The sequence below is a fragment of the Oncorhynchus keta genome, chromosome 17 (genome assembly GCF_023373465.1).
Source record: "Oncorhynchus keta strain PuntledgeMale-10-30-2019 chromosome 17, Oket_V2, whole genome shotgun sequence".
NCBI lineage: Eukaryota > Metazoa > Chordata > Actinopteri > Salmoniformes > Salmonidae > Oncorhynchus > Oncorhynchus keta.
In genome coordinates, this window is record NC_068437.1 from 14,096,599 (window position 1) to 14,122,958 (window position 26,360).

Genomic DNA, 26,360 nt, shown 5'->3' on the forward strand with positions numbered 1-26,360 from the left:
TTCTTTCTACGTGTCCTTGTTTTGTATGTCGTGTTTTGTATTATTTGTTTTGCACCCAGAACTCTGGGTCTTGTTGTTCCTGTATGCTCTTTTATGTTTAGTTAAGAATTGTATACCTGTCTTGTTTACCTATACACCATTCTTGTGTGTGTTTAATAAAAAAATATTTGAAACATTTGACATTTGAAAAACTCCAAATTTATAACCTAATTTTGGCCAAAATGACCTGCTACCAAGGATTCATTTTTCCAATATATAAGGAGGGTGCTCTAGCAAACAAACAGCAGAGACCTGAGGACACCATCCAACCTGGAACTGAGTGAGTAGTGTTTGGTCTGATGCTATTTTGAAATCCAAGAATAAAAATAAAGTACATTACAATGTAATATGTTCCTTTATGGGGCCTGCATGCTGAGTTAAGGCTGCCAGGCTAGCTAGGACAGGCCAGATAAAACTTCAATTAGCACTGAGGTGTGAAGTGAGAGGTGGCGAGGCCTTTGGGCCCAACAAGTGGCAGAGGTCTTTGAAGCCCCCTTTGAAGCCCTGTTCAAAGACCATCCAGAGGCATTTTCTATAAGAAATCTGCCTTCAGAAATCAAAGCTTCTCCCGAGTGGGTGTGACACCTACTCCCATTGCCTGCTGCACAGGCTTCTTGGATTCCATTTGGCGATCTGTTCACCGTCTGCCCTGGCCCGTCTCCCTCTGTCTGGTACAGGTTCCCTCACCACACTCCCTCTCTCTCCCGAGCTTTCACTTGCCTCCAGCACACACGGACTGTTGGGGCGAGTGAATCTGAACTTGCAATAGCTAGCCCCAAGTCGTTATATACAGTTGAAGTTGGAAGTTTACATACACTTAGATTGGAGTCATTAACTTGTTTTTCAACCACTCCACAAATTTCTTGTTAACAAACTATAGTTTTGGCAAGTCGGTTAGGACATCTACCTTGTGCATGACACAAGTCATTTTTCCAACAATTGTTTACCGACAGATTATTTCACTTATAATTCCCTGTATCACAATTCCAGTTGGTCAGAAGTTTACATACACTAAGTTGACTGTGCCTTTAAACAGCTTGGAAAATTCCAGAAAATGATGTCATGCTTTAGAAGCTTCTGATAGGCTAATTGACATAATTTGAGTCAATTGGAGGTGCACCTGTGGATGTATTTAAAGGCCTACCTTCAAACTCAGTGCCTCTTTGCTTGACATCATGGGAAAAATCTAAATAAATCAGCCAAGACCACAGAAAAATGATTGTAGACCTCCCCAAGTCTGGTGCATCCTTGGGAGCAATTTCCAAATGCCTGAAGGTAGCACGCTCATCTGTACAAACAATAGTACGCAAGTATAAACACCATGGGACCACGCAGCTGTCATACCGCTCAGGAAGAAGATGTGTTTTGTCTCCTAGAGATGAACACACTTTTGTGAAAAAATTGCAAATCAATCCCAGAACCACAGCAAAGGATCTTGTGTAGATGCTGGGGGACACAGGTACAAAAGTATCTATACCCACTGTAAAACAAGTCCTATATCAAAATAACCTGAAGGGCCGCTCAGCAAGGAAGAAGCCACTGCTCCAAAACCACCATTAAAAAGTCAGACTGCAGTTTGCAACTGCACATGGGGACAAAGATTGTACTTTTTGTCCTCTGGTTTGATGAAACAAGATCAGAACTGTTTGGCCATAATGACCATCATTATGTTTGAAGGAAAAAAGGGAAGCTTGCAAGCTGAAGAACACCATCTAAATTGTGAAGCACGGGGGTGGCAGCATTATGTTGTTGGGCTGCTTTGCTGCAGGAGGGACTGGTGCACTTCACAAAATAGATGGCATCATGAGGCGGGAAAATTATGTGGATATATTGAAGCAACATCTCAAGGCATCAGACAGGAAGTTAAAGCTTGGTCGCAAATTGGTTTTCCAAATGAACAATGACCCCAAGTATAATTCCAAAGTTGTGGCACAATGGCTTAAGGACAACAAAGTCAAAGTATTGGAGTGGCCATTACAAAGCCCTGACCTCGATCCTATAGAAAATTTGTGGGCAGAACTGAAAAAGAGTGTGCGAGGCCTACAAACCTGACTCAGTTACACCAGCTCTGTCAGGAGGAATGGGCCAAAATTTACCCAACTTATTGTGGGAAGCTTGTGGAAGGCTACCCGAAACGTTTGACCCAAGTTAAACAATTTACAGGCAATGCTACCAAATATTAATTGAGTGTATGTAAACTTCTGACCCACTGGGAATGGGATGAAAGAAATAAAAGCTGAAATAAATCATTTTCTCTACTATTATTCTAACATTTCCCATTCTTAAAAAAAAGTGGTGATCCTAACTGACCTAAAACAGGGAATTTTTACGAGGATTAAATGTCAGGGATTGTGAAAAACTGAGTTTTAATGTATTTGGCTAAGGTGTATGTAAACTTCCGACTTGAACTGTATTTATTCATGAAGGTTACTCTAGAGTCAATCTTTTCATCAACAACAACAAAAAAATCTGCGAAAACTAGATGCTTTAGGCTTAGTGAATGGAAATTAATTGAAATCTAATTAGCATAATAAGAAAATCCCAAGCTATCCCAAGCCAAGCTATAGCAATGTTTATCAGACCATGAGACGTCCCAAAAATCGTTCTTCTTACAAAAACGTCTGTAGCGTCCGAACAGTTTGGGCTACACACTAATATGACCCTCTATGGAAAGGTGAGACTCTCAAGAACATGTACATGTCGGACTTGTCTGAAGACCAGGACCCGGGACCAGTTTTAATAAATTATGGAAGTACAGTATATGTAGTAGTTTCGTGCAAAGAAAGGGGTTAAATATGGGTAAAGAATCAATCAAAATTCCTGAAAAAAATCTCATAAAATCTTACATCTCTCAGATTTAGGACAAACACTTTAAAACAAACTTCATTTTGATTTATTTTTGACTATCTGTTTTCCCATGTATGAATCTGTTATTCAATCTGTTTCTATGGGCTAAAAGCAGTCAGGCCAAATTCAATGTTCCATCAAAAAATATTTTGTATATGTTTTTATGTTTTTAGAACTAAAGCGATCCTAAAATCCATAATCAAATAGCTAAATTCTGTAGCTTTGAAGAACCCCCTCCCCACACACACACACACACACACACACTCATTTAAGTTCCCTCTGATCCTTGTAAATGCATTAAGCAATTTGTCTAACTTCTGACTTGTCTCAAAGGGACCTCAATGTGAACTACATCCTAACATTCTGTCGCACATTCACCAGAGAATGTCTTTGGGTATAGCAGTCTGTGCCAGAGTGCTCGCTTTCGATCGACACAAAAGAGATCCTGGCATTTCAGATGCTTGTGCATTGAATGGTGTCTGCCATTGCCTGCTTCATCATACTTCCTATTCAAACCACTGAATGGAGGAGTCGTCATAAACTTTTACGAGACCAAAAATGTCCTCGTTTGTGATTTTCCACTTAATCATTCCCCAGCGTATGATCGAATATCTTCATCAAAAGCATCTCTGCGAATTAGGACTGTGTTGCTGTATACCAATTTATCCCCAGGATTGTTATGTCTAAGGAATGATCAGTTGCTGACTATGTTGTTGTTGCTGTTGTTACTGTCAGTGGAATGAGGCACTTGCATTTGAAAATGTCAGTCGGGCCTTGGATGAAAAAGAAATGGCGGAAGTGACTCTTAGTGGTTTGCTACCAGTTAAATGTTTTTAAAATAAATCATTGTTCTTTTGGGTGTGATGCACACATGGCAAAAACCTCACAATTTAATATTCTCTAATGTGAAGAAGGACCTCACAATTAGGCCCCCTCTATAAAACAGAAAGAAAACACAGTAATGTTAATTGAGGTTAAAAAAAAAAGTCCTTAAGATTCGCTTGAAATTCAGTTTATGAAAGAAGCTGCCATTTCGTGGGATGGAGAAAAAGGTGAAAAGAAAATTAGGGCTGCCGATAGTGACCTCCATGCACCCTCAATTTGTCACTGATCTGCGGGCTTTGTTGATTGAAATTTTTAATTTGGGTGTTCTTTAGACGCACCGTGAAAGGGCATTGTCGCTAAGAGATGAACTCTCTGGCTGCTGTGCGAGCGTCGAAGGCAGCCAGCCATTCAACGCTGCAAATGGAGGTTCTCCCTCCCTCTTCTCTCCACCGTCTCCCTCCATCTCTCTCTTTCTTACTCTTTTCTATCAATACCTCTTTCTGGCTGCGCCATTGGTTTTTTTGGGGAGGGGAAAAAAGCCATGAATATGGGGGTTATGAGACATGAAATGGCGGATTAATTGAATCTAGTGAGAGTCTTTGGTCCCCGCAGCTGGACCGGTGCTTTAGAGAAACACAAGGCTGCTCTAATTGTGGGGAAGCACAAAAAGTATCCTTCGAATTCCTTTGCCTTCCAACGAGAGCGGGAATGCCATTCAGCCACATAATGGCCCTATTAGCTGCTTAACTCAGCGGCACTACATGGGAAGATTTTCTCTGCTGAATGTTTGGGGTGGGGAGGCGGGGTAGAGAGAAGGGGAGAGAGTGTGGTCGTCCATGCGTGCCTTGTGTGTTTGTGCGTGCGTGACAGGATGAAGGAATCATTTTCACCTTATCTCCCTCATAGATTTTTAAAATGCTTGTTTGTTTGTTTCCTTACCATCTTCTCAGCAACAGTACCATTCGAAAATCGACGACCTGATCGATGACACGTTTAAAGACATGATTTCCTCCCTGGTCTCAAAGGTACAGTATGTTACTGCACATCCTCCACAGCCTCAATGACAACATCCTCCCTGTGCAGTATATGTCAGCCCACCTCAAATCAAATGTCCGTGTTGCTAAGAATCACATTATCATTCCTTCTCCGTTCTACAGCAACTTGATCCTAAACTTACCCAGTTTTATTACACCTGCTTTTTATTTTCATATTCTATGCAAAATATGATAGAATATGTTCTAATTAAACGATGACAGGAACACATAGATCATTTGAACAGGAGAAAGTCATTCAGGCTGTGCACTCATACCCCATATTCCTTTACAAATGGCAAACTAACATGTCTGATTGTCTTCTCCCCTGGAGTTTGCTGGACCTCTAGACGCCGTTCTCTCCAAGCTCTCCAGATATGACGAGGGGACGTTATTTTCTTCGATCTTCTCTTTCACGGCAAGTAGCAGCGCTTTCAGTGTATTAAGTGCTAACAAAAGCAACGCTTTATTTGTTGCAACCAAATCTGCTCAGTTGAACGTTTTTGTGTCTTTCCTTTTGCCTCGAAGGTGAAAGCGGCTGCCAAGTATGTGGATGTGCCAGTGAGTATTATTTCTCCTTCATTTCTAAAGATGTCTTACTTTCTCATATGAACCTGTTTGCACAATGTATTTCTGTCTAAAAGAAACATCGTTCGGAACGAAAGCTGACATTGAGGGGGATCATATTGTTCAAGATTTGTCATCATTTTTAACGTTTCACCTCGTACCACCATTGTGTGTCAGAGCGTTCAAGGTTGAGGCGGCATGCGGGGCTAATTATTGCCCCAGTTGTCTAATGAAAACTTTTTGGAGAGATTCGCCAAGGTGCCGGTCATGGGCGGTCACCACTCGCCACAGCAACACTAATGAGTGACAGCGCCATGGCAGGGAGCAGGAGCTCTATATCAGCAGACAGAAAAATGACAAACAGCGATGAGGAAGGCCTCCAATTACCAAAAGAGAGACGCAACAACACATAGTGAAGGACATGCACATTACGCCTACTCTCCAGTGGTCAGGGATTGTAAAGCTAAGGTAGAATGTTGAGGTAGGTTGTTCAAATTTGGGCCAGGGTGTCATTACCTGGTCAGTTTAGCCCTTTCCTGCAGTCAAATGACCTAGTGGCCTCGTGGGTGGAATGCAGGGGAGGCTGGTGGGAGGAGCTATAGGAGGACAGGCTCATTGTAATGGATGGAATAGAATAACTGGAACAGAGTCAAACATGTGGTTTCCATGATACCGTTGCATTAAGTCCATTCCAGGACATTACAATGAGCCCGTCCTGCTATGGCTTTAAAAAAAACAGAAGACTGAAATTTAACAAAATCGTTTGACATAGAAACACCGGATTTCCATCAGAGTTTTTAAATAATGTTTATTAATTACAAAATTATGAAAAATATTAATAACATTCCACCAGGGGCAGCTGGTGTTAACCATGTGTGTGAGGTGTATACTTTTGTTTCAAAGTAGATTTATTTAAGACTACCAAGAAAAACACTCTGTGTGACCCTGATTTAGCCTGCTGCAGTAGAAGGTTAATTGTGACAAAGCTATCAAAAGCTTTGCCCTGTTTAAGATTCAGTCCATTCACCATCGTGGGCTGGGTTTAGTTCTGTTTCGGTCCACAAATCTTACTTTTAACCCAAAGCAAGAGGTGGTTTCACTCTATGATAACCAAGCACACTCTTTTCATAATCCATGAGTAGCCTGTAAACGTTTGATAAAGACAGCCAAGCCAGAGCCTCGCAAAAGCCTTTTGCCAAACCTTTGTGTGGTTCTCTTCAGTCCTCCCCCTCCCGCCTGTCCTTGACTCAGCAAATCCCACGTGTCCTGTTGGCACTTTTTCCCAGAGCTCTGAGCCTGTCAAATCTCCTCTCCTCCTCCTCCCTTCACCTGAAATTAGAATGTGACCTCCACCTTGTGCTTTTGTGTGGAGGGAACCGAAAGCTGCTACGCCCCTGGTTACAGGTGGGCTAAAGAGAAGAGGAGGGTTGTGTCGCTGGGGCCTTTAGCAGGAAACTCTTTTCGGTCCCTCCCTTCCTTTTTTGTGAAGACTGCTGTTCAAGGGCCCCGTGTTGGCGGTGCACCCTACTGGTTCACGCACATGCACACGCTCGCGCGCGCGCACACACACACACACACACACACACACACACACACACACACACACACACACACACACACACACACACACACACACACACACACACACACACACACAACTGCACCTGGGGGAAACCGATCCAGGGTAGGAAACCGAACTGGCAGTGTATAATTAACAGCAACACATTTTTGTCCCCTCTCTCTCTCTTTTGTCTCCACAGCTCCCAGCGCTTATCCCCATCAGGTTAACCGGGCTGCCTCACCCTAACTGTACACCTCTCATTCAGCCACCACTTGGCCTGGCTCCACATTTCCTCTCCTCCTTCACCCTCTTCTGCACTCCCACACCCTCTGTCTATCTCCACCACCTCCACCACACACACTTTTCTCTTAATCCTTCCCTTTGACATGATTCCATTTCACACTGGATTGTTGACGGTCTGGAACAGCCTGTGTGTGTGTGTGTGTGTGTGTGTGTGTGTGTGTGTGTGTGTGTGTGTGTGTGTGTGTGTGTGTGTGTGTGTGTGTGTGTGTGTGTGTGTGTGTGTGTGTGTGTGTGTGTGTGTGTGTGTGTGTGTGTGTCTAGCGTGTTTGCGGGTCTGTGTCTAGCGTGTTTGCGTGTTTGCGTGTCTGTGTCTAGCGTGTTTGGCTACAAGTCAAGTACAGAACTAAAGTTTGTTCTTTAAAAGAGGGCAGAGCTTGACAGAGGGCGACCGGTGTGTATTTTGTGCGAGGCCCCAATCTGGACTGTAGCAGTGTTGGAACCTGGCCTCTGTCTGTATCTCTACCATGCTTCCCTGTCACACTGCTTTGTCACCTTGCCGCAGAGGGAGAGAAGGAGAGAGCTACTGAAAGAGATGGAAAGGGGGATAGAAAGAGAGGAATAGAGAGGTCCCTTGGGGGTGTGAGGTGGGGCAGTGGGTGGACAGTGATACACCCAATAATCCTGATACACACACACACACACACAGCCCCACACCTGTCCAATTCATACTGTCACTCACTGCAGCGCAGGAAGTGGCGGATTTAACATCTCCACCCACTGGATTACAGTTTTTTGACAGCCCTGTCAATCATCATCATGCCCGACCCCCCTTGACCTCGCATCTCACCCTCCTCACCCTTATTGTACTTTAACCCCTGTGACACTGAAGTACAGCTCATCAAAGGTCCATATGAATTACTGTGAACTGAATGTAACCTTTGATTAAATACATTCATGTCACTTTGTGTTACATCATTTCTACAGTATGAAATACATTTCTTTGTGAGAAACATATTTCTACACTCTGTATTGGATGCCCTATTTTATTAATGTAGGAACAGCATGGATAACAAAGGAAAATGTGATCTATAAAGAAGCTCTACTCATTGTCTCATTGTTTTATTTCAGTGAAATGTGTTTTATAGAGGAAATGTAGGGATATTTTGAGGGGAATATGAGTTTATGGATTTGAGAGTCAATCAGTATATATTTTTAACACATTTTAGGATGGCTGTTTTGCTGCTAGGCAACTGAAAATAAGCCATTCAGTCAAGCAACAAATATCTATTTGGATGCATGAGCAGAGGTGAGTCCTCAGCACCATCTACTATTGTGTGCCTCAGGTTTTCCCCTCCAGCGTCTTTTTTATCCAACTAAGCGGCAAAATCACATAAATGATGGTAGCTGCAAACACATTTGTGGTCGGGTCAATCCTTTTTAAGGGAGCATTTATTTTTCAGGAAATAAAAACTATTTAAACCAAAAACAATGGACCCCAGTTATGTTTTTATTTTATTTTTTATTTTACCTTTTATTTAACAAGGCAAGTCAGTTAAGAACAAATTCTTATTTTCAATGACAGCCTAGGAACAGTGGGTTAACTGCCTGTTCAGGGGCAGAACGACAGCTTTGTACCTTGTCAGCTCGGGGGTTTGAACAATGAATGACAATGAATGAACAACATCTTTCTTTGAAATGTACAGGATTGTATGATGCTTTGCTGGGTTGAATGTAGTTGTATTTGTACAGGGTTTGATTTAAGTTTTTATCGATGTTGGGTCACATACATCGTGTGGCCCAGTTGCTAGAGCATGGCGCTTGCCACGCCAGAGTTGTGTGTTCAATTCCCACTGGGGACCAATTGGGAAAAAGTATAGAAACTGTATGTACTCACTACTGTAAGTCACTCTGGATAAGAGCGTCTGCTAAAATTTTAAATAATATGTGATTATTTTACTTTACTTATCGTTTATCAGTGTAGGGTCATGAATTGAATTACAATTACATCTTACAAAGTTCAAACAAATTCTGTCTGTGACCTAGACAGTGGGTGACTACGCCAAGTGTGAAAGCTGTTATTTTTAGAGTAGTCACATGACAGTGAGTCAGGGTCAAGACCACCTTTGACACATCAGGGTCATCCCTGTAATGTCAGAATCACCTCTGTCACTGGAAAGCTGACTGGGTACAGTTGGCCCCTGTTGACTTGCTCCCAGCTCTAATAACTACCTCAACCGAAGGTAATGCCACGCACACAGAGGCTAGTTACCCCACTGGGTCAGTTACCCACCTTCTGCTTCGGTTGCCACAATTACAGTTGGTAATCACAGTCTTCTCTTCCATCTCCGTGGAAGAACATCAGTCAAAGGGGTTTTCTGTGCTCGTTTTTTGTTTTTTTGCACATACAGAAGCTCCTTTTCCACAGGGAAGTTGGCGTGTCGTGTTCAGCACTGTAGTAGGACAGCAGGCCCCGGGGGGCTATCTAAGGCCCTGAGAAGCGGGTGTGAAAGATGTCAAAGCAATTACAATAGCATTACAGTGTACATCTCCAACTGACATAGAGAGTGTGAATGGAAGAGGGTTAACCCTTTTTTCTGCCTCTGGCCTCTCTCCTCTGGCGCCACGATTGCTTTGACATTCACTAAATGTTTAGTTGGTAACAGCTCCACCGCTTGTTATTCTGACAGCAAGTGTGCAGAGTCGTACCTCTTACACATCTCTTGAAGAGAAGGGGATTTGTTAGAATGCGGCAGTTGGAACGGAAATATGACTTTTTAAAGGGGAAATCTACCATAGCTACATCAATTTTTGACCTTACTAATGATATGTACCCATTGATTCTTGAAGAGTATAACGTATAAATGCATCATGAGCTTAGTTCAACTGCTGTACCCCATCAGAACCCAAAATATAAGCTTGTTTTACTCCGATGTTTGTAAACGAAGTAAATGTCAAGAAACACTGTACAGTCGTGGCCAAAAGTTTTGAGAATGACACAAATATTAATTTCCACAAAGTTTGCTGCTTCAGTGCCTTTAGGTATTTTTGTCAGATGTTACGATGGAATACTGAAGTATAATTACAAGCATTTCATAAGTGTCAAAGGCTTTTATTGACAATTACATGAAGTTGATGCAAAGAGTCAATATTTGCAGTGTTGAGCCTTCTTTTTCAAGACCTTTGCAATCCGTCCTGGCATGCTGTCAATTAACTTCTGGGCATCCCATTCTTGCATAATCAATGCTTGGAGTTTGTCAGAATTTATGTGTTTTTGTTTGTCCATCCGCCTCTTGAGGATTGACCACAAGTTCTCAATGGGATTAAGGTCTGGGGAATTTCCTGACCATGGACCCAAAATATCGATGTTTTGTTCCCCGAGCCACTTAGTTATCACTTTTGCCTTATGGCAAGGTGCTCCATTATGCTGGAAAAGGCATTGTTCGTCACCAAACTGTTCCTGGATGGTTGGGAGAAGTTGCTCTTGCAGGATGTGTTGGTACCATTCTTTATTCATGGCTGTGTTCTTAGGCAAAATTGTGAGTGAGCCCAATCCCTTGGCTGAGAAGCAACCCCACACATGAATGGTCTCAGGATTATTTACTGTTGGCATGACACAGGACTGATGGTAGCGCTCACCTTGTCTTCTCTGCACAAGCTTTTTTTCTGGAAGCCCCAAACAATCGGAAAGGGGATTCACCAGAGAAAATTACTTTACCCCAGTCCTCAGCAGTCCAATCCCTGTACCTTTTGCAGAATATCAGTCTGTCCCTAATGTTTTTCCTGGAGAGAAGTGGCTCCTTTGCTGCCCTTCTTGACACCAGGCCATCCTCCAAAAGTCTTCGCCTCACTGTGCGTGCAGATGCACTCACACTCGCCATTCCTGAGCAAGCTCTGTACTAGTGGGGCCCCGATCCCACAGCTGAATCAACTTTAGGAGACGGTCCTGGTGCTTGCTGGACTTTCTTGGGCGCCCTGAAGCCTTCTTCACAATAATTGAACCGCTCTCCTTGAAGTTCTTGATGATCCGAAAAATGGTTGATTTAGGTGCAATCTTACTGGCAGCAATATCCTTGCCTGTGAAGCCCTTTTTGTGCAAAGCAATGATGATGGCATGTGTTTCCTTGCAGGTAACCATGTTTGACAGAGGAAGAACAATGATTCCAAGGACCACCCTCCTTTTGAAGCTTCCAGTCTGTTATTCGAACTCAATCAGCATGACAGAGTGATCTCCAGCCTTGTCCTCGTCAACACCCACACCTGTGTTAATGAGAGAATCACTGACATGCTGTCAGCTTGTCCTTTTGTGGCAGGGCTGAAATGCAGTGGAAATGTTTTTGGGGGATTCAGTTCATTTGTATGGCAAAGAGGGAATTTGCAATTCATCTGATCACTCTTCATAACATTCTGGAGTATATGCAAATTGCCATCATACAAACTGAGGCAGCAGACTTTGTGAAAATGAATATTTGTGTCATTTTCAAAACTTTTGGCCATGACTGTACAGCCTCAAAACATGGTTAAAACTATCATTTTGATATCATGGATGTTTAGCCCTTTCATCATAATTTGAGAATGGTTACATTTTTCCAGCCCCGTAGCTTTTTAGCGAAACAGGGGGGTTGCTTTGTTATTGTTTCAACTGCTGATGTCCACTTTAAGGCAATGAATATGGCCATTCTCTGTTTAGGTGTTAAAGTCCGAACACACCAGTTTACAAATAGTGTCTTTCCTATTACACTCCCCATGTTTAACCCTATCTATCGCCTCCTTGTGTTTTTTTTCATCTCTCCTCTTCTTCTCCCTGTCTCCTCTCTCTATCTGCTCTCAGAAGCCAGGGATGGACCTGGCTGATACCTACATAACATTTGTGCGGCAGAACCAGGACATCCTGCGAGACCGCGTCAACGAGGAGATGTACATCGAGAAGCTGTTTGACGTAAGTGTGTTGACCATGACGTGCACTCACACTTGCACCTTGTAGACGGGTTGGATGGCAACGTCACAAAAATTATGCGCAAGCATCGATGGGGCCGGAAGCCGTGCTTTGTTATGATTGTGAACGGTCAGAGAGCTAGCAACAATCACAAGAAGCTGCCATGTGAGGAATCGTAGGTGGCTCATTTCAGCTAGTTTTATCTTCTTCTTGATGGCATGTCTTGTTTTGAGGTGTTTTGAGTAATTTCATGTCAATGCTAATATGGCTAAAATTCGCTAGCTATCTAAGCAACAATTGTAACAATGTATTTGAGTGAGGAAAAGTGCTCATTGTGCAAATCTATTTATGTTTTCAATTAACATTTGGAGATTAAATATAGTTTACATGTTGTCAACAACCTAATCCAATACTTAAACAACCTTTTGCTAAACAACAAACATATTTATATTATTGTAGACATAGCAAGGAGTATGGCTATTGTTAAGTCTGTATTGCTTCATTAACTCAGCAACAACAAAAAAACGTCCTCTCACTGTCAACTGCGTTTATTTTCAGCAAATTTAAGATGTGTAAATATTTGTATGAACATAACAAGATTCAACAACTGAGACATAAACTGAACAAATTCCACAGACGTGACTAACAGAAATGGAATAATGTGTCCCTGAACAAAGGGGGGTCAAAATCAAATGTAACAGTCAGTATCTGGTGTGGCCACCAGCTGCATTAAGTACTGCAGTGCATCTCCTTCTCATGGACTGCACCAGATTTGCCAGTTCTTGCTGTGAGATGTTACCCCACTCTTCAACCAAGGCACCTGCAAGTTCCCGGGCATTTCTGGGGCGAATGGCCCTAGCCCTCACCCTCCGATCCAACAGGTGCTAGACGTGCTCAATGTGATTGAGATCCGGGCTCTTCGCTGGCCATGGCAGAACACTGACATTCCTGTCTTGCAGGAAATCACTCACAGAACGAGCAGTATGGCTGGTGGCATTGTCATGCTGGAGGGTCATGTTAGGATGAGCCTGCAGGAAGGGTACCACATGAGGGAGGAGGATGTCTTCCCTATAACGCACAGCGTTGAGATTGCCTGCAATGACAACAAGCTCAGTCGGATGATGCTGTGACACACCGCCCCAGACTATGACGGACACTCCATCTCCAAATCAATCCCACTCCAGAGTACAGGCCTTGGTGTAACGCTCATTCCTTTGACGATAAACGCAAATCCGACCATCACCCCTGGTGAGACATAACCACGCCTCGTCAGTAGTGAAGAGCACTTTTTGCCAGTCCTGTCTGGTCCAGCGACGGTAGATTTGTGCCCATAGGCAACGTTGTTGCCGGTGATGTATGCTGAGGACCTGCCTTACAACAGGCCTACAAGCCCTCAGTCCAGCCTCTCTCAGCCTATTGTGGACAGTCTGAGCACTGATGGAGGGATTGTGCATTCCTGGTGTAATTCAGGTAGTTGTTGTTGCCATCCTGTACCTGTCCAGTGTGATGTGATGATGTTTGGATGTACCGTTCCTGTGCCGGTGTTGCTACACGTGGTCTGCCACTGCGAGGACGATCAGCTGTCCGTCCTGTCTCCCTGTAGTGCTGTCTTAGGCGTCTCACAGTATGGGCATGGCAATTTATTTCCCTGGCCACATCTGCAGTCGTCATGCCTCCTTGCAGCATGCCTAAGGCACTTTCACGCAGATGAGCAGGTACCCTGGGCATCATTCTTTTGGTGTTTTTCAGAGTCAGTAGAAAGGCCTTTTTAGTGTCCTAGGTTTTCATATCTGTGACCTTAATTGCCTACCGTCTGTAATCTGTTAATGTCTTAACGACCGTTCCACAGGTGCATGTTCATTAATTGTTTATGGTTCATTGAACAAGCATGGGAAACCGCGTTTAAACCCTTTACAATGAGGATCTGTGAAGTTTTGGGATTTTTAGGAATTATCTTTGAAAGACAGGGTCCTGAAAAGGGGAGGTTTCTTTTTTTGCTGAGTTTACAATGGTATTGAAACCTGGAAGGGACACAATGTTGTACTATACACACGCCTTGCTTTTTAGCATTTAATGTTTTTGCCTGTACTTTTTGAAGTCAATAGTACAAACAACAGACAGACAACTTCACAACTCCGCCTGACAATTAATAAAATACATATTTAAACTTGATTTAACTAGGAAAGTCAGTTAAGAACTAATTCTTATTTACAATGACAGCCTACCGGCGAACAGGGGGTTAACTGCCTTGTTCAGGAGTAGAACGACAGATATTTATTTACCTTGTCAGCTCGGGGATTCGATCCAGCACCCTTTTGGTTACTGACCCAACACGCTAACCACTAGGCTACCTGCCGCCCCTGTTTGTGTGTATATGTTTTAACTTTTTTTAGGCGTTTTCGTCATACTAAGAACATAGAATGAGTGAGTAACTGTCATTTTTACAACGCTATGTTAAAATAGTTAAATAAATGTTGTTAAACACAATAGAAATTGGAACCAGTGGACCATATATCTGCTGTATTGTGATGCCAGTACAGTATACGTAGGTGTTGAATGAAAAACAGCATGAAAAGGAGACATTTCACCCACTTTATTTATCCTATTCTGAGGTGAATCGTTGTAAGGTGTGTGTGGGATTCCATCAAAACTTAAATGTGCGGTAGTGGACACACAAACACACTCCCTCCCTCTCACTAAGACACACACATGCACAAAATCAAACTCTGTTTCCTTTTCACTCATAGATACCGTGACACACACTCTCCATCTCACCAGCTGCTATTTCTGTCCCACTGTTTCCCTTTCCTTGCACCCCTATTCCTCTCATGTTATACACACTTCCCCCACCTTTCTCTCTCTTCTTCAGCTCTCTGTCTTCCCCTTTCCTGACCAGTGCTTTCCACTCTACTTTATATCTCCCTCTCTCAACCATTTTATTTTCACTCAGACCTCCTAAACCCCCCTCTTTTCTTTTCACAAACTCCCCCCTCTTCTCTGGACCCCTCTTAACCTGTATGCACCTCCCTTCCCATTTCTCCCTCACACATTTGCCCTCCCTTTTCCTATCCCTATCTCATTTGCACCCTCTTATTCTTGTGGGGAGGCCGCATGATGTGATGAGTGCGAGAGGACACTTGTTTCACAGTGAGAGTACCCCATTGTGACTACTTCCAGGGCCCAAGCTAACCCCCCCCGGGGTTTTTGTTGACCTGTCTACCATTGAAATATGCTGAGAGGTGCCCTGTGTGTGGCCCCCTTACTTCCTCTATATATCCTGCGGTTGCAGTGTGTCACAGAGTACCTTCAGTGTTCAGCACATAAGATGAAATGCATACACATAAAGGTACATACACAATTACACACATCTAAGGCACACATACCTACACATACGCACCTATCTGACAATGCATGCAACAACAACAAAAAAACGATTCATCCATCCGACACACACGCAAGCACAGCCCTCCTCATTGCTACCCTCGAAGATTGGGCTTGTAAACTTGACGTGGAAACTGAGATTGGAGTAAAGCAGTGTTCATTTGGGGCTGGGGAGATGGGGAGGGGGTTGGATGGGAGACGGAGGAGGCAAGCACAGCTCTAATGGACCCCACACACCAACAGTCATGCACTAGGAGGAGAGACAACGTCAGGGTCTAACCATGTCACCACACACACGCTCACCGCCTGTGGTTGTGTGTGCTGGGAAATGTGATGATCTCTCCATAGATGTGTTAATGTGCACACATCTGTCTGTTTATGTGTGGGGGTAATTGCATTGCATGAGTGTAGCTCTTGCTGCTTTTGGGTGCCATCAGCTTGTATTGGTAAGCTGTTTCTAAGTGTGTTTGCGTGTGTGTGTATGGTTTACTTGTGTATGTGTGGGTGTGTTTGCATACATGCATATAGAGTCGGAGCCATAATTATTGACACCCTTGATAAAGATGAGCAAAAAAGACTATCAAATAAATGCATATATTGTATGCTCCAAAAATGTGAAAATTATATTATTTTATACTAGTACAATTGCTCAGATAAAGACATTTTGTTTAACAAGTATTTCTTGTTTCTCAAAAAGATAAGGGTCAAAATTATTGGCAACCCTATAATTTTTATTATTTTACCCCCCTTTTCTACACAATTTCGTGATATCCAATTACGATCTTGTCTCATCGCTGCAACTCGCCAACGGGCTCGGGAGAAGCGAAGGTCAAAACATGCGTCCTCTGAAACATGACCTGCCAAGCCGCGCTTCATAACACACATTCGCTTAACCCGGAAGTCAGTCGCACCAAAGTGTCGGAGGAAACACCGTTCAACTGATGACCTAGTGGTCAGCTTGCAGGAGCTCGGCCCGCCACCAGGAGTTGCTAGAGCGCGATGAGGCAAGTAAGAGCGCGATGAGCCCCCCCGGCCAAACCCTCCCCTACCCCGGACGACTCTGGGTCAATTGTGCGCTGCCCTATGGGACTCTCTGTCATGGCCGGTTGTGATACAGCCTGGGATCGAACCCCAAGCTGTAGTCACGCCGCGACACTGCGATGCAGTGCCTTAGACCGCAGCAACCCTATTTTCAATACCTCACCTTGTGAGTATAACAGCACTGAGCCTTTTTTACATAACGGCACTGAGCCTTTTTTACACTTGTGGTTGTGGTTTGGCATTGAAATAAGGATGCTTAAGTACAAAAGAACCCCATACCTACTGTAAAATATGGTGGTGGATCTTTGCTGTTATGGGGTTATTTTGCTTCCACTGGTCCTGAAGCCCTTGTTAAGGTCAACGGCATCATGAACTTTACCCAATACCAGGACATTTAAGCCAAAACCTGGTTACCACTGCCAGGAGGCTGAAATGTGGCCACAAGACAATACCGGCAAGACAATAACCCCAAGCACGGACATCAAAATCCACAAAGAAATGGTTAATTGGCCACAAAATATTTTTTTGCAATGCCATCTCAGTCTCCGGACTTGACCCCCATTAAAAACCTATGTTTTGAATTGAAGGGGGCAGTTCATAAATGCAGATGAAGGATATCAAGGATCTGGAAAGATTCTGTATGGAGGAATAATTTAAGATCCCTCCCAATGCGTTCTCCCATCTCATAAAACATTTGAGGAAAAAGATTTGTATTGTTACCCTCCCAAGGTGAGGTATTTGAAACATGGTTGCCAATCATTTTGACCACAATCTTTTTAGTATTTGTATTTTTTATTTTATACAATCTTTTTTTACCTCATCTTTATCAAGAGTGACAATAAATTGGGACCTGACTGTATGTGTTTCTACACATGAGAAGCAGCCAAGATAGTGTCTAGCTTCCTTTGTTGATGACGAGGGTAATGCATGCCCTTGCGGGCGACCAGTCCTTCTTCTCGTCCTCCATATTAGGGGACAAATCTCCCAGATGAATCTGATAAAGCCTTCTGACAGGGGCCACACAAACTAGCCCTCCCCTCCAGCCAGCCCCCAGGTGTGGCCCTGCTCTCTTCACTCTGCCCTTAACCACGTCAACCGAGGGACACTTAAGTGTGTCATTAACATCTCGCCGTCAGAAACACCACAAAGACACACTCAGCTACCAAACTACATAAATAATGTTCCAGGAGAACTAATGACAACAAACGACCTGACGTTCACTCGTCTAGTTAACGCTCTCTTGTTCCCTCCATCTGTTTTCCCCCTCTTCCACTAATCGGCTCAATTAAAGTGCATCTCCATTTTCAATTTCACGCTCCCTCCATTGAGTGCCAGGGGGTGGCTAGCCTGTTACCGAGTAGGCTGGCTATCGTTGTAGGTATTAATGTTTTTATTGGCTGTTGTGGAGCCAACGATACTCAAAGTGAAATGAGATGGATTCTTCTGGAAAGGGAGCTTTAAAATATCAGAGAGGACAGGCTGAACTATGGAGAGAGTGTCATGCTCTTTGTCAGAAGTCCTCACTTGAGAAGACATTGATAGAAACCCAGATGCTTTCAGTCACCAACATCCCCACTAGTTTTTTTTATTTCCCTTTCAATGAGCAGGGAGCTCAATGTAGGATATTGCATCGTCAAACAAACTCTGTATAGAGTGAGGCACACTGGCTCCAAATAGGGTTCACAGACAGTGTACTTTGCCTTTTACTTAATTCAGTTGTTTTTTTGTCCCCTAAACTCCCAAGCCTCATAATTTCAAATAGAACGGCTAACTTTATATGTAAACATAATATGCTATCTATACACATACACTACTATACTATACCAGTGACTTAATTGAAAGAACCTTGTGAGATGATTTGCATGAAGAAGAAATGTTCTGGCATAATACTGTATGTAGCCAGGAGAGAGGTGTGAAAGGTAGCCAGCCTGGTAATAGAACTACAAAGGCATTTACAAACATATTATGCATTCTATTTTTAAAGCAAGGAGGTGAGCCTCTTCAGACCCACGCATTCAGGTATTCTTCAGTAATTGGCATATTTGAAAGTATAATGGTTTTAATGGAACACTGTTGTCCTTTTAAACCCTATCCTTTGACCTTGTGTGATGTGTTGTCTGGTGTGATTGGAGAGGGTGTTGTGGAACTTGTCAATGGAAAATGTTAGTCTTCTATACAAAAAGGGATTGAAGGAAATATAGCAATAAACTCTTTGAATGTGGTAATAAACAAGTTGAATGAGATGTACAGTCACCTTAAAGGTGACCAAAAAAGACTCTAAAAGAAATAGTACAGATAATGAGCACACAAAAAAAGGGGAAATTATATTATTTTATACTAATACAATTGCTCAGATAAAGAGACTTTGTTTAACAAGTTTTTAAAAATATATATTTTGAAATATAGATTTCAAAATTATTGGCACCTTTAAAGATTCTTGTAAATTAAATCAAACAAAATTCAATCTGCATTAACATTCTACTTTTTAAAATGAATCTCATCTTAAGGAACTGTATTTGGGCCTGCCATGGCTTCCTGTTCCACTGGGGTATAAACATTTGGTAAATCGCATGTAAAATCCTTTTGTCATCCGTCACCATTGGGAAAAGCAAAGAACTCACAAATGAAGAGAGGCACATAGTTGTTGACTTTCATCAAACAAGCGATGGGTACAAAAAAAAAAACTGAAAATAACGAATATACCACTTACCACTATCAGGGCAACAATTAACACGTTTAAAACCACTGGAACAGTGGTAAACTTGTCTGGTAGAGGATACAAGTGTATCTTGTCCGCACGCACAGTGAGGAAGATGGTTTGGGAGGTAAAGAAGGGACAACATTTGAGAATTACAGAACTTGCTCTCATCTAGGGTCATCAAGTCTCCAAATCTACATTTGGCTAATAGGCTATTTGGAAGGGTTGGTAGATTTTTTAACATTTTTTATGAGATCAACCAACAAAGGTTAACACCTGGTGTTTGCTAAGCGGCATTGACACTTGGATTGGAACTGGTGCTATGTTCAGAGTTGACAAAGGTCTTTGTCCGTGCACACCAGTGGTGGGTTTGGCCTCAAAAGAAGGATGCATATGCCGCATATACTGTAAAATACAGTGGTGGATCTTTGATATTATGGGTCTGTTTTGAGTCCACTGGTCCTGGGGCCCTTGTTAAGGTCATCTGCACTCTGCCATTTTAGCCAAAAACCTGGTTGCCTCTGCCAGGAGGCTGAAACTTGGCCAAAAGTGGATCTAACAGCAAGACAATGATCCCAAGCACACATCACAATCCACAAATAAATTCTTAGAGGTCAGTCCATAACTGCTGACTGAAGGATATCAAGGATCTGAAAAGATTTTGTATGGAGAAAGATCCCTCCCAATGTGTTCTTCAGTCTCATAAAACATTACACAAAAAGTCTCAGTGCCATTGTCCTCGCAAGGGAAGGGTGAACAAGCTATTGAAAACAGGGGTGCCAATAATTTCGACACCTATCTTTTTGCGATTTATTTATTACTTGTTACTTTTATTACTTAACCAAAATATTTTTCTCTGAGCAACTATATTACAATATAAAACAATATAATTTCCCCATATAGCTTCAGTATTTGTATTATTTATTATTTGTGGTCTTTTTTGCTCATCTTAATCAACTGATTGTGTGTGTGTGTGTGTGTGTGTGTGTGTGTGTGTGTGTGTGTGTGTGTGTGTGTGTGTGTGTGTGTGTGTGTGTGTGTGTGTGTGTGTGTGTGTGTGTGTGTGTGTGTGTGTGTGTGTGTGTGTGTGTGTGTGTGTGTGCGGTCCAATTCACTTAAAAATGTATCTGATGATTTATGCATATCAACATTGGATGGTGCCCACATTGATCGTGTCCCGCTTGTAAATATCTGGGCATCTGGATTAACGAAAAGTTATAATTTAAAAACCATATGGATGGGTTAATTAAGAGGTTGAGAATAAAAATAGGCTTCTTCTTCAGAAATAGACCATGACTCTCCCTGAAAAGCAGAAAGCAGAGTCAACTTTCCTGCCCGTGCGAGACTATGGTAACACCATTTATACAGCTTCCACTTCACTGAAACCACTAGATGCAGTTTACCAGAGCACACTTCGCTTTATTATGAGCGACAGGTTCAGTACACTTCATTGCATCCTATATCAGAATGTAGGCTAGCCCTTTGTTAAGTCTCGTAGATTGACATGCTGCTCTCTTTTTGTTCATAAAGCCCTCTTGCACAAACTTCCGCTGTACCTTACTTAAATGTTCAACTGCAGACTTACGAGTCACCAGACCCGATCACAGGGATGGTTCCGTTGATATCTATTGTAGGTAAATCTGCATTCAGTGTTTTTGCACCCCATGTCTGGAATGATCTGGGTTAGAGCTCTCTGCACCTCTCGGGCAGCTCAAGTTGTTGATGGTGGACCTCCGTGTTAAGGAATGTGATTGCTTTTCTTAAATTGCTTGGAAATATTGTATGTTTTTATTGCGTTGTATTTGTAAATGTTGCACATTTGTATGACTGTGTACACGCAGGGCTCCCTTGAAAAATAGGCCTTCGTCTCAATGGGATTTCCCTGCTAAAATAAAGGTTCAATCAACAAATACCAATAAATACTATTTCTTAACAATTTACACAGTCCTGGCAACCACTAGCCTATGCCTAGCCATCTGGCTTAGCTAAATTACATTTGCTGTTATAGTGTAACTCAGCTATATCTTCTGTTACTTCATGCTCACAAACACGTTATATCAGCCTTATTACCTCGTGACAGATATAGTGTATAGAATCATTGTACCTTGACATGTTGCTTTATCTACAGTGTACCTCGGTTAAAAGAAATGTATAAGCTGACTTGTTTGTGTCTGTCTGCGTGTGTGTGCGTGTTCACAGCAATGGTACACCAGCTCCATGAAGGCTCTGTGTGTGTGGCTGACAGACAGACTGAACCTGCAGCTTCACATGTACCAGCTGAAAACACTCATCAAGATTGTCAAGGTAACGTGCATTGTTGAAGTGGTGCGAGTGTGTACACTGTAACCATTCAGCTGTAGGCCTCCGTCCAAACATGTACATATGTACCTCAATCCAAATATTAAGTCTAGTGCTCTAAGAATGTTTCTTCCGGTTGTGAATTAGCCGACAACTGTACAAAGTCTCGGCTACCCATTGCCTCCGTGTCCTGTGTGTGTTTTTGTGTTTGGTTTCATCCCACAGAAGACGTACCGAGACTTCCGGCTCCAAGGAATTCTGGATGGAACCCTGAACAACAAAAGCTATGAGACCGTCTACAACCGACTCACCGTGGAGGAGACTACCGTGGCGGTCAAGGCTGGCGACGGTCTCCAAGGTATCACCATGAGAGACAGTGACGAGGAGGACGGATGAACTTTGGGAAGTGTGTGCTTGTGTGGAAGGGATGGAGATTGTGTGTGTGAGACAGAATGATATGGAGGGGTTGGAGAACACACACTAAAGTAAAGTGTGTGATTAAGTCATCCATCCTTGTGTACCCCCTCTCTCTCTCACCAATCCCTAGTACAATAGTGGGTACCTTCCCAGCCATAATGACATGATGTTATTTTGTACAGTACAGCTCAGTGGTCACCAACTGGTAACCTTCAGGGGAGTACCCCTTTGTTTATTTATTTAATTTGTTTGTTTGTTTGTTAGTTTGTTTTTACTTTATTTTAATGGTGATGTAGACCAAGAAAAAATGCAAGTTGTTCTCTTAATGCAGACCTTAATGCTCAAATCAGTTTGCTTTTTCAAATCCGTTTTGGAATATTGACTGTCCAAACAGCAGGTTACAAGTGACAAAATCGGATTTTGCTGACAAAGCAGTCTTTGCTGACATGGCTACGCTAGTTGTCATAGTAACGACTGTTGTGTGTGCAGTGGTGTTGGCTGATTGGTGGTGGTGCTCATGCTTCCTCTCACTCGGAAGATATGTACTGTAGCAAGCTAAGGTAACAAAAACAGTAGCTATGCTTCCATTAACTTGTCCAGTGATTTTGTGTCAACATTTAGAAAGTTTGCATAGAAAATAGATGCAACAATTGCCGGCTAGGGTGTGTTTCCATTGAACAACCCTGTGTCGATAAAAACAGCTGGACATAATGTCACACCCCAACAAAACGCAAAAACCTACAGTGTCAAATTAAAATGTAGTGGCTGAAGTGTTTCCATTACCCATTTAGGCAAATTGCACATCAATACATTGGTGACAACCTGTGTGCCATCCCACCTACCCGTTTCATGTCTCGGGTAGCCTTAGAAAGCCAGCAAGAATGCAATAATTGAGTAGGCATTTAGAATTAAATGTTGTGGAGCTTTATAGTTATGTGATGACATCATGTGTCAATAAAATATTCTGCAATCATAATTTATTAGAAAAAACCCGTTTTCCATTTTAATTTGTCACAATAAAGAAAGTTAGACCAAAAGAAAAATCCACCGGTCGAACGAATAAAAATGTTGTCCATCTTTAGAAAAGGTCTCCTATATCTGCCATTACACATGTCGCAAAGATTTTTTGTTGACATTGCTTTCCAATAAAGCTGGGTCAATGGAAACCTGCCTAGTGCCTGTCATGAACATTTCCCAATTGCATTGAATGTTCAAAATCATAGTGTACATACACTTTTAAGCCTCAAAGGATAAGATGACCCAACTTTCAAAATTAGCCCTTTTGGCTGGCCACAACATTCAACAAGCTAGCTAGCTGTTTAGCTTACTAGCATACTCACTCATTTGTTTGTACATGACTAACATGCTAGTTAGCTACCACATGTTCTTGTCAAACTGTCAACAGAGTAGCTTACAAGCAACGAGTTATGCCAAATAAAACAGTCTGAAAACCACTTGTGGGCAAATAAATCAGTCACATTGCCAGGAATCCGATTTGTATCTGATTTTAAAAAACACCAACAAATGTGGTTTGAACTGTGGCTTGAAATATCTGATTCGATGTGTTTTTTGACTGTTCAGACTGTAGAAAAGCAATCGGATTCAAATCGGATATGCAAACCACTAGAATTTGAGTCACTTCAAACTGCCAGTGTGAACAAGCCTTTATGGTTACCTAGATATAGCCATGCCAATTCAAACAGTTTTGTTTTTAAAGTGCATTAAAAAGTGCATTATGAGGACATTGGGGTTGTTCTTACATAAGTACCCTGAAAGACAGTCGATACAGGCAGTATCCATATGTTTATGCTCTGCACTGTATGAATGGGAATGTATACCTGTAGGTTAAAGTATCACATTGTCATGGCATGTATGTAGGCTATGCTCGAATGTGTTTTCCTCTACAAGAGTTACCGGATGACTATGAATTCAAAGCTGTGTTAAATAGGCCTGATGGATTGTGTGCATCATGTTTGGAATCTGAATTGCCTTCTTAACTGTAATACTGCAATGAATTATATGAAATACATTTCTATTGTCTTCTGTGCACCTGTTTTTGTTAAGGTGTGTTCTAAGTGTTAGAATTAGTGTGTTTAATGCAACCATGGTGTCCTTATTGACTAAATTACTCCATAAATTATATTAACAGCACAATCTGCAACGACGAACCCTTTGATTGGTAACGTGATGGATGGAGCTATACGTTATTACATTTTTTTTTTAAGGAGCAATGCATATTGTTTTATAAAAACTGCTATTTAAAACCAAATAACTAAAATCACAACAAAAACATAAGCAATTGAGTATTACAAAATAGGCATTTTTATAAGTTAGATTTTTCAAGAATCATATATCATTACCATAACTAACATACAAATTATGACTATCTTACAAATTGTGGCAACCTATTTGCCAACCTATTCCAACAGTTTATAGTTTTGTTAGAAGCCTAGCTGAAAGGTTTCCATCGTGACATCAACATTGACAGTGACATGTTGAAATACACCCAGCCTAACGGCCATTTCCTTAGATTTTTATTGATCTCAAAAAGTACTGAATTGCAGAAATTGTCATTTTCTTGAGACATGACAACCTCGTTTCAACTAATGAGCAGACTCCCCCATTCACTGACCTGTGTGAAATGAAAGAATCAATCTTCTGAGTTGGTTTAATTTACCTCCAAATGGGACGAATACAGTTCTGTGGTCAAATTGAAGAGTTTGGTTCCAAAGCGCTATATCAACCAATTTTATTCACCAGAAACAATTGCTTATGGTTACCTTCGTGTGTGTGTGTGTAAAATATTACTGTTCTCAGATTTGTAATTCATTGATTTTATGTTTATTATTATTTAAATGTTTTGCTAAATGCTATGTATCCATTGTTTAGCTGGAATGGAATGTTCTTATAGTATATTGCCTGTGATATGTGGTTGTCTCACGCTATCTTAAGATGAATGCACTAAATGTAAGTCACTCTGGGTAAGAGACTGCTAAATGAATAAAATATCAAATGTAAATATTTGACATACAGATCTCATATTAATGTATGGATTCATTTTTTGAAACTTGAAAAAAAATATTGTTGTCACAAATGTATCATTTGTACAGTTCTTTATATAAAACCTAACAGGACTACTTATTTCTCTGAGAGTGAGGCGGATATACGCAGTGCCTTTAGAAAGTATTCCCACCCCTTGACTTTTTCCACATTTTGTTGTGTTACAAAGTGGGATTCAAATGGATTTAATTGTCTTTTTTTTGTCAACAATCTACACAAAATACTATAATGTGAAAGTGGAAGAAAAATTTGAACTTTTTTTTTTATTAATGGAAAATTAAATGTTTAATAAAATGTATATTGATTAGATAAGTATTCAACCCCTGAGTCAATACATGTTAGAATCACCTTTCACAGTAGTTACAGCTGTGAGTCTTTCTGGGTTAGTCTATAAGAGTTTTGCACACCTGGATTATCCAATATTTACCCATTATTCTTTAAAAACTTATTCAAGCTCTGCCAAGTTGGTTATTGATCATTACTAGACAGCCATTTTCAAGTCTTGCCATAGATTTTAAAGACAATTTAACTCAAAACTGTAACGTGACCACTCAGGAACATTCAATGTCGTCTTTCTTTCTTGATGTCTATAGTATTCTCTCTGGTATGCAATCTGGTTTACGCTCAGGTTATGGATGTGTCCCTTGATTCTAAGCAATGTTGTACTGCTATCTTTATTGTCTTGGCGAAAGCTTTTGATACGGTAGACCATTCCATTCCTGTAGGCCGGCGAAGGAGTATTGGTGTCTCTGAGGGTTTTTGGCCTGGTTTGATAACTACCGCTCTCAGAGTGCAGTGTATGAAGTCAGAACATCGGCTATCTCAGCCACTGCCTGTCACCAAGGGTTACCCCAAGGCTCGATCCTAGGCCCCACGCTCTTCTCAATTTACATCAACAACATAGCTCAGGCAGTAGGAGGCTCTCTCATCCATTTATACCCTCTACAACACAGCTTTCTTTAGTGTCTACAAGCTTTCTCTGCCCTTGTTCTGAACACCTCCAAAACAAAGGTCATGTGGTTTGATAAGAAGAATGCCCCTCTCCCCACAGGTGTGTTTTTACTATTTCTGAGGGTTTAGAGCTTGAGGTAGTCACCTCATACAAGTACTTGGGAGTATGGCTAGACGGTACACTGTCATTCTTGCTCCTCTATCATAATCGCTCCTCTTTCACCCCAGCTGCCAAACTAACCCTGATTCAGATGACCATCCTACCCATGATAGATAACAGAGCCGTAATTTATAGATTGGCAGGTAATGATGCTGCTCTCGAGCGGCTAGATGTTCTTTACCATTCAGCCATCAGATTTGCCACCAATGCTCCTTATAGGACACATCACTGCACTCTATACTCTTCTGTAAACTGGCAATCTCTGTATACCTGTCACAAGACTCACTGGTTGATGCTTATTTATATAA

The 26,360-nt window shown here is 41.9% G+C and overlaps 1 protein-coding gene across 4 annotated transcripts in view; it reads left to right on the forward strand.

Moving 5' to 3' along the window:
- The window catches only part of LOC118396467 (calcium-dependent secretion activator 2-like), a 237,686-nt gene extending 213,188 nt beyond the window's left edge, over positions 1-24,498 (forward strand). For 2 of the 4 annotated variants that reach the window (XM_052465503.1, XM_052465506.1), the window contains 6 exons: positions 4,662-4,736; positions 5,077-5,160; positions 5,271-5,303; positions 11,942-12,049; positions 21,366-21,470; positions 21,690-24,498. In XM_052465503.1, coding sequence (XP_052321463.1) covers positions 4,662-4,736; positions 5,077-5,160; positions 5,271-5,303; positions 11,942-12,049; positions 21,366-21,470; positions 21,690-21,860 — 576 coding nt within the window. In that variant the 3' untranslated portion in view covers positions 21,861-24,498. The remainder of the gene's footprint in view (positions 1-4,661; positions 4,737-5,076; positions 5,161-5,270; positions 5,304-11,941; positions 12,050-21,365; positions 21,471-21,689) is intronic. The other 2 variants (XM_052465505.1, XM_052465504.1) reach the window with 2 other exon arrangements.
- Positions 24,499-26,360: the final 1,862 nt, after the last annotated feature.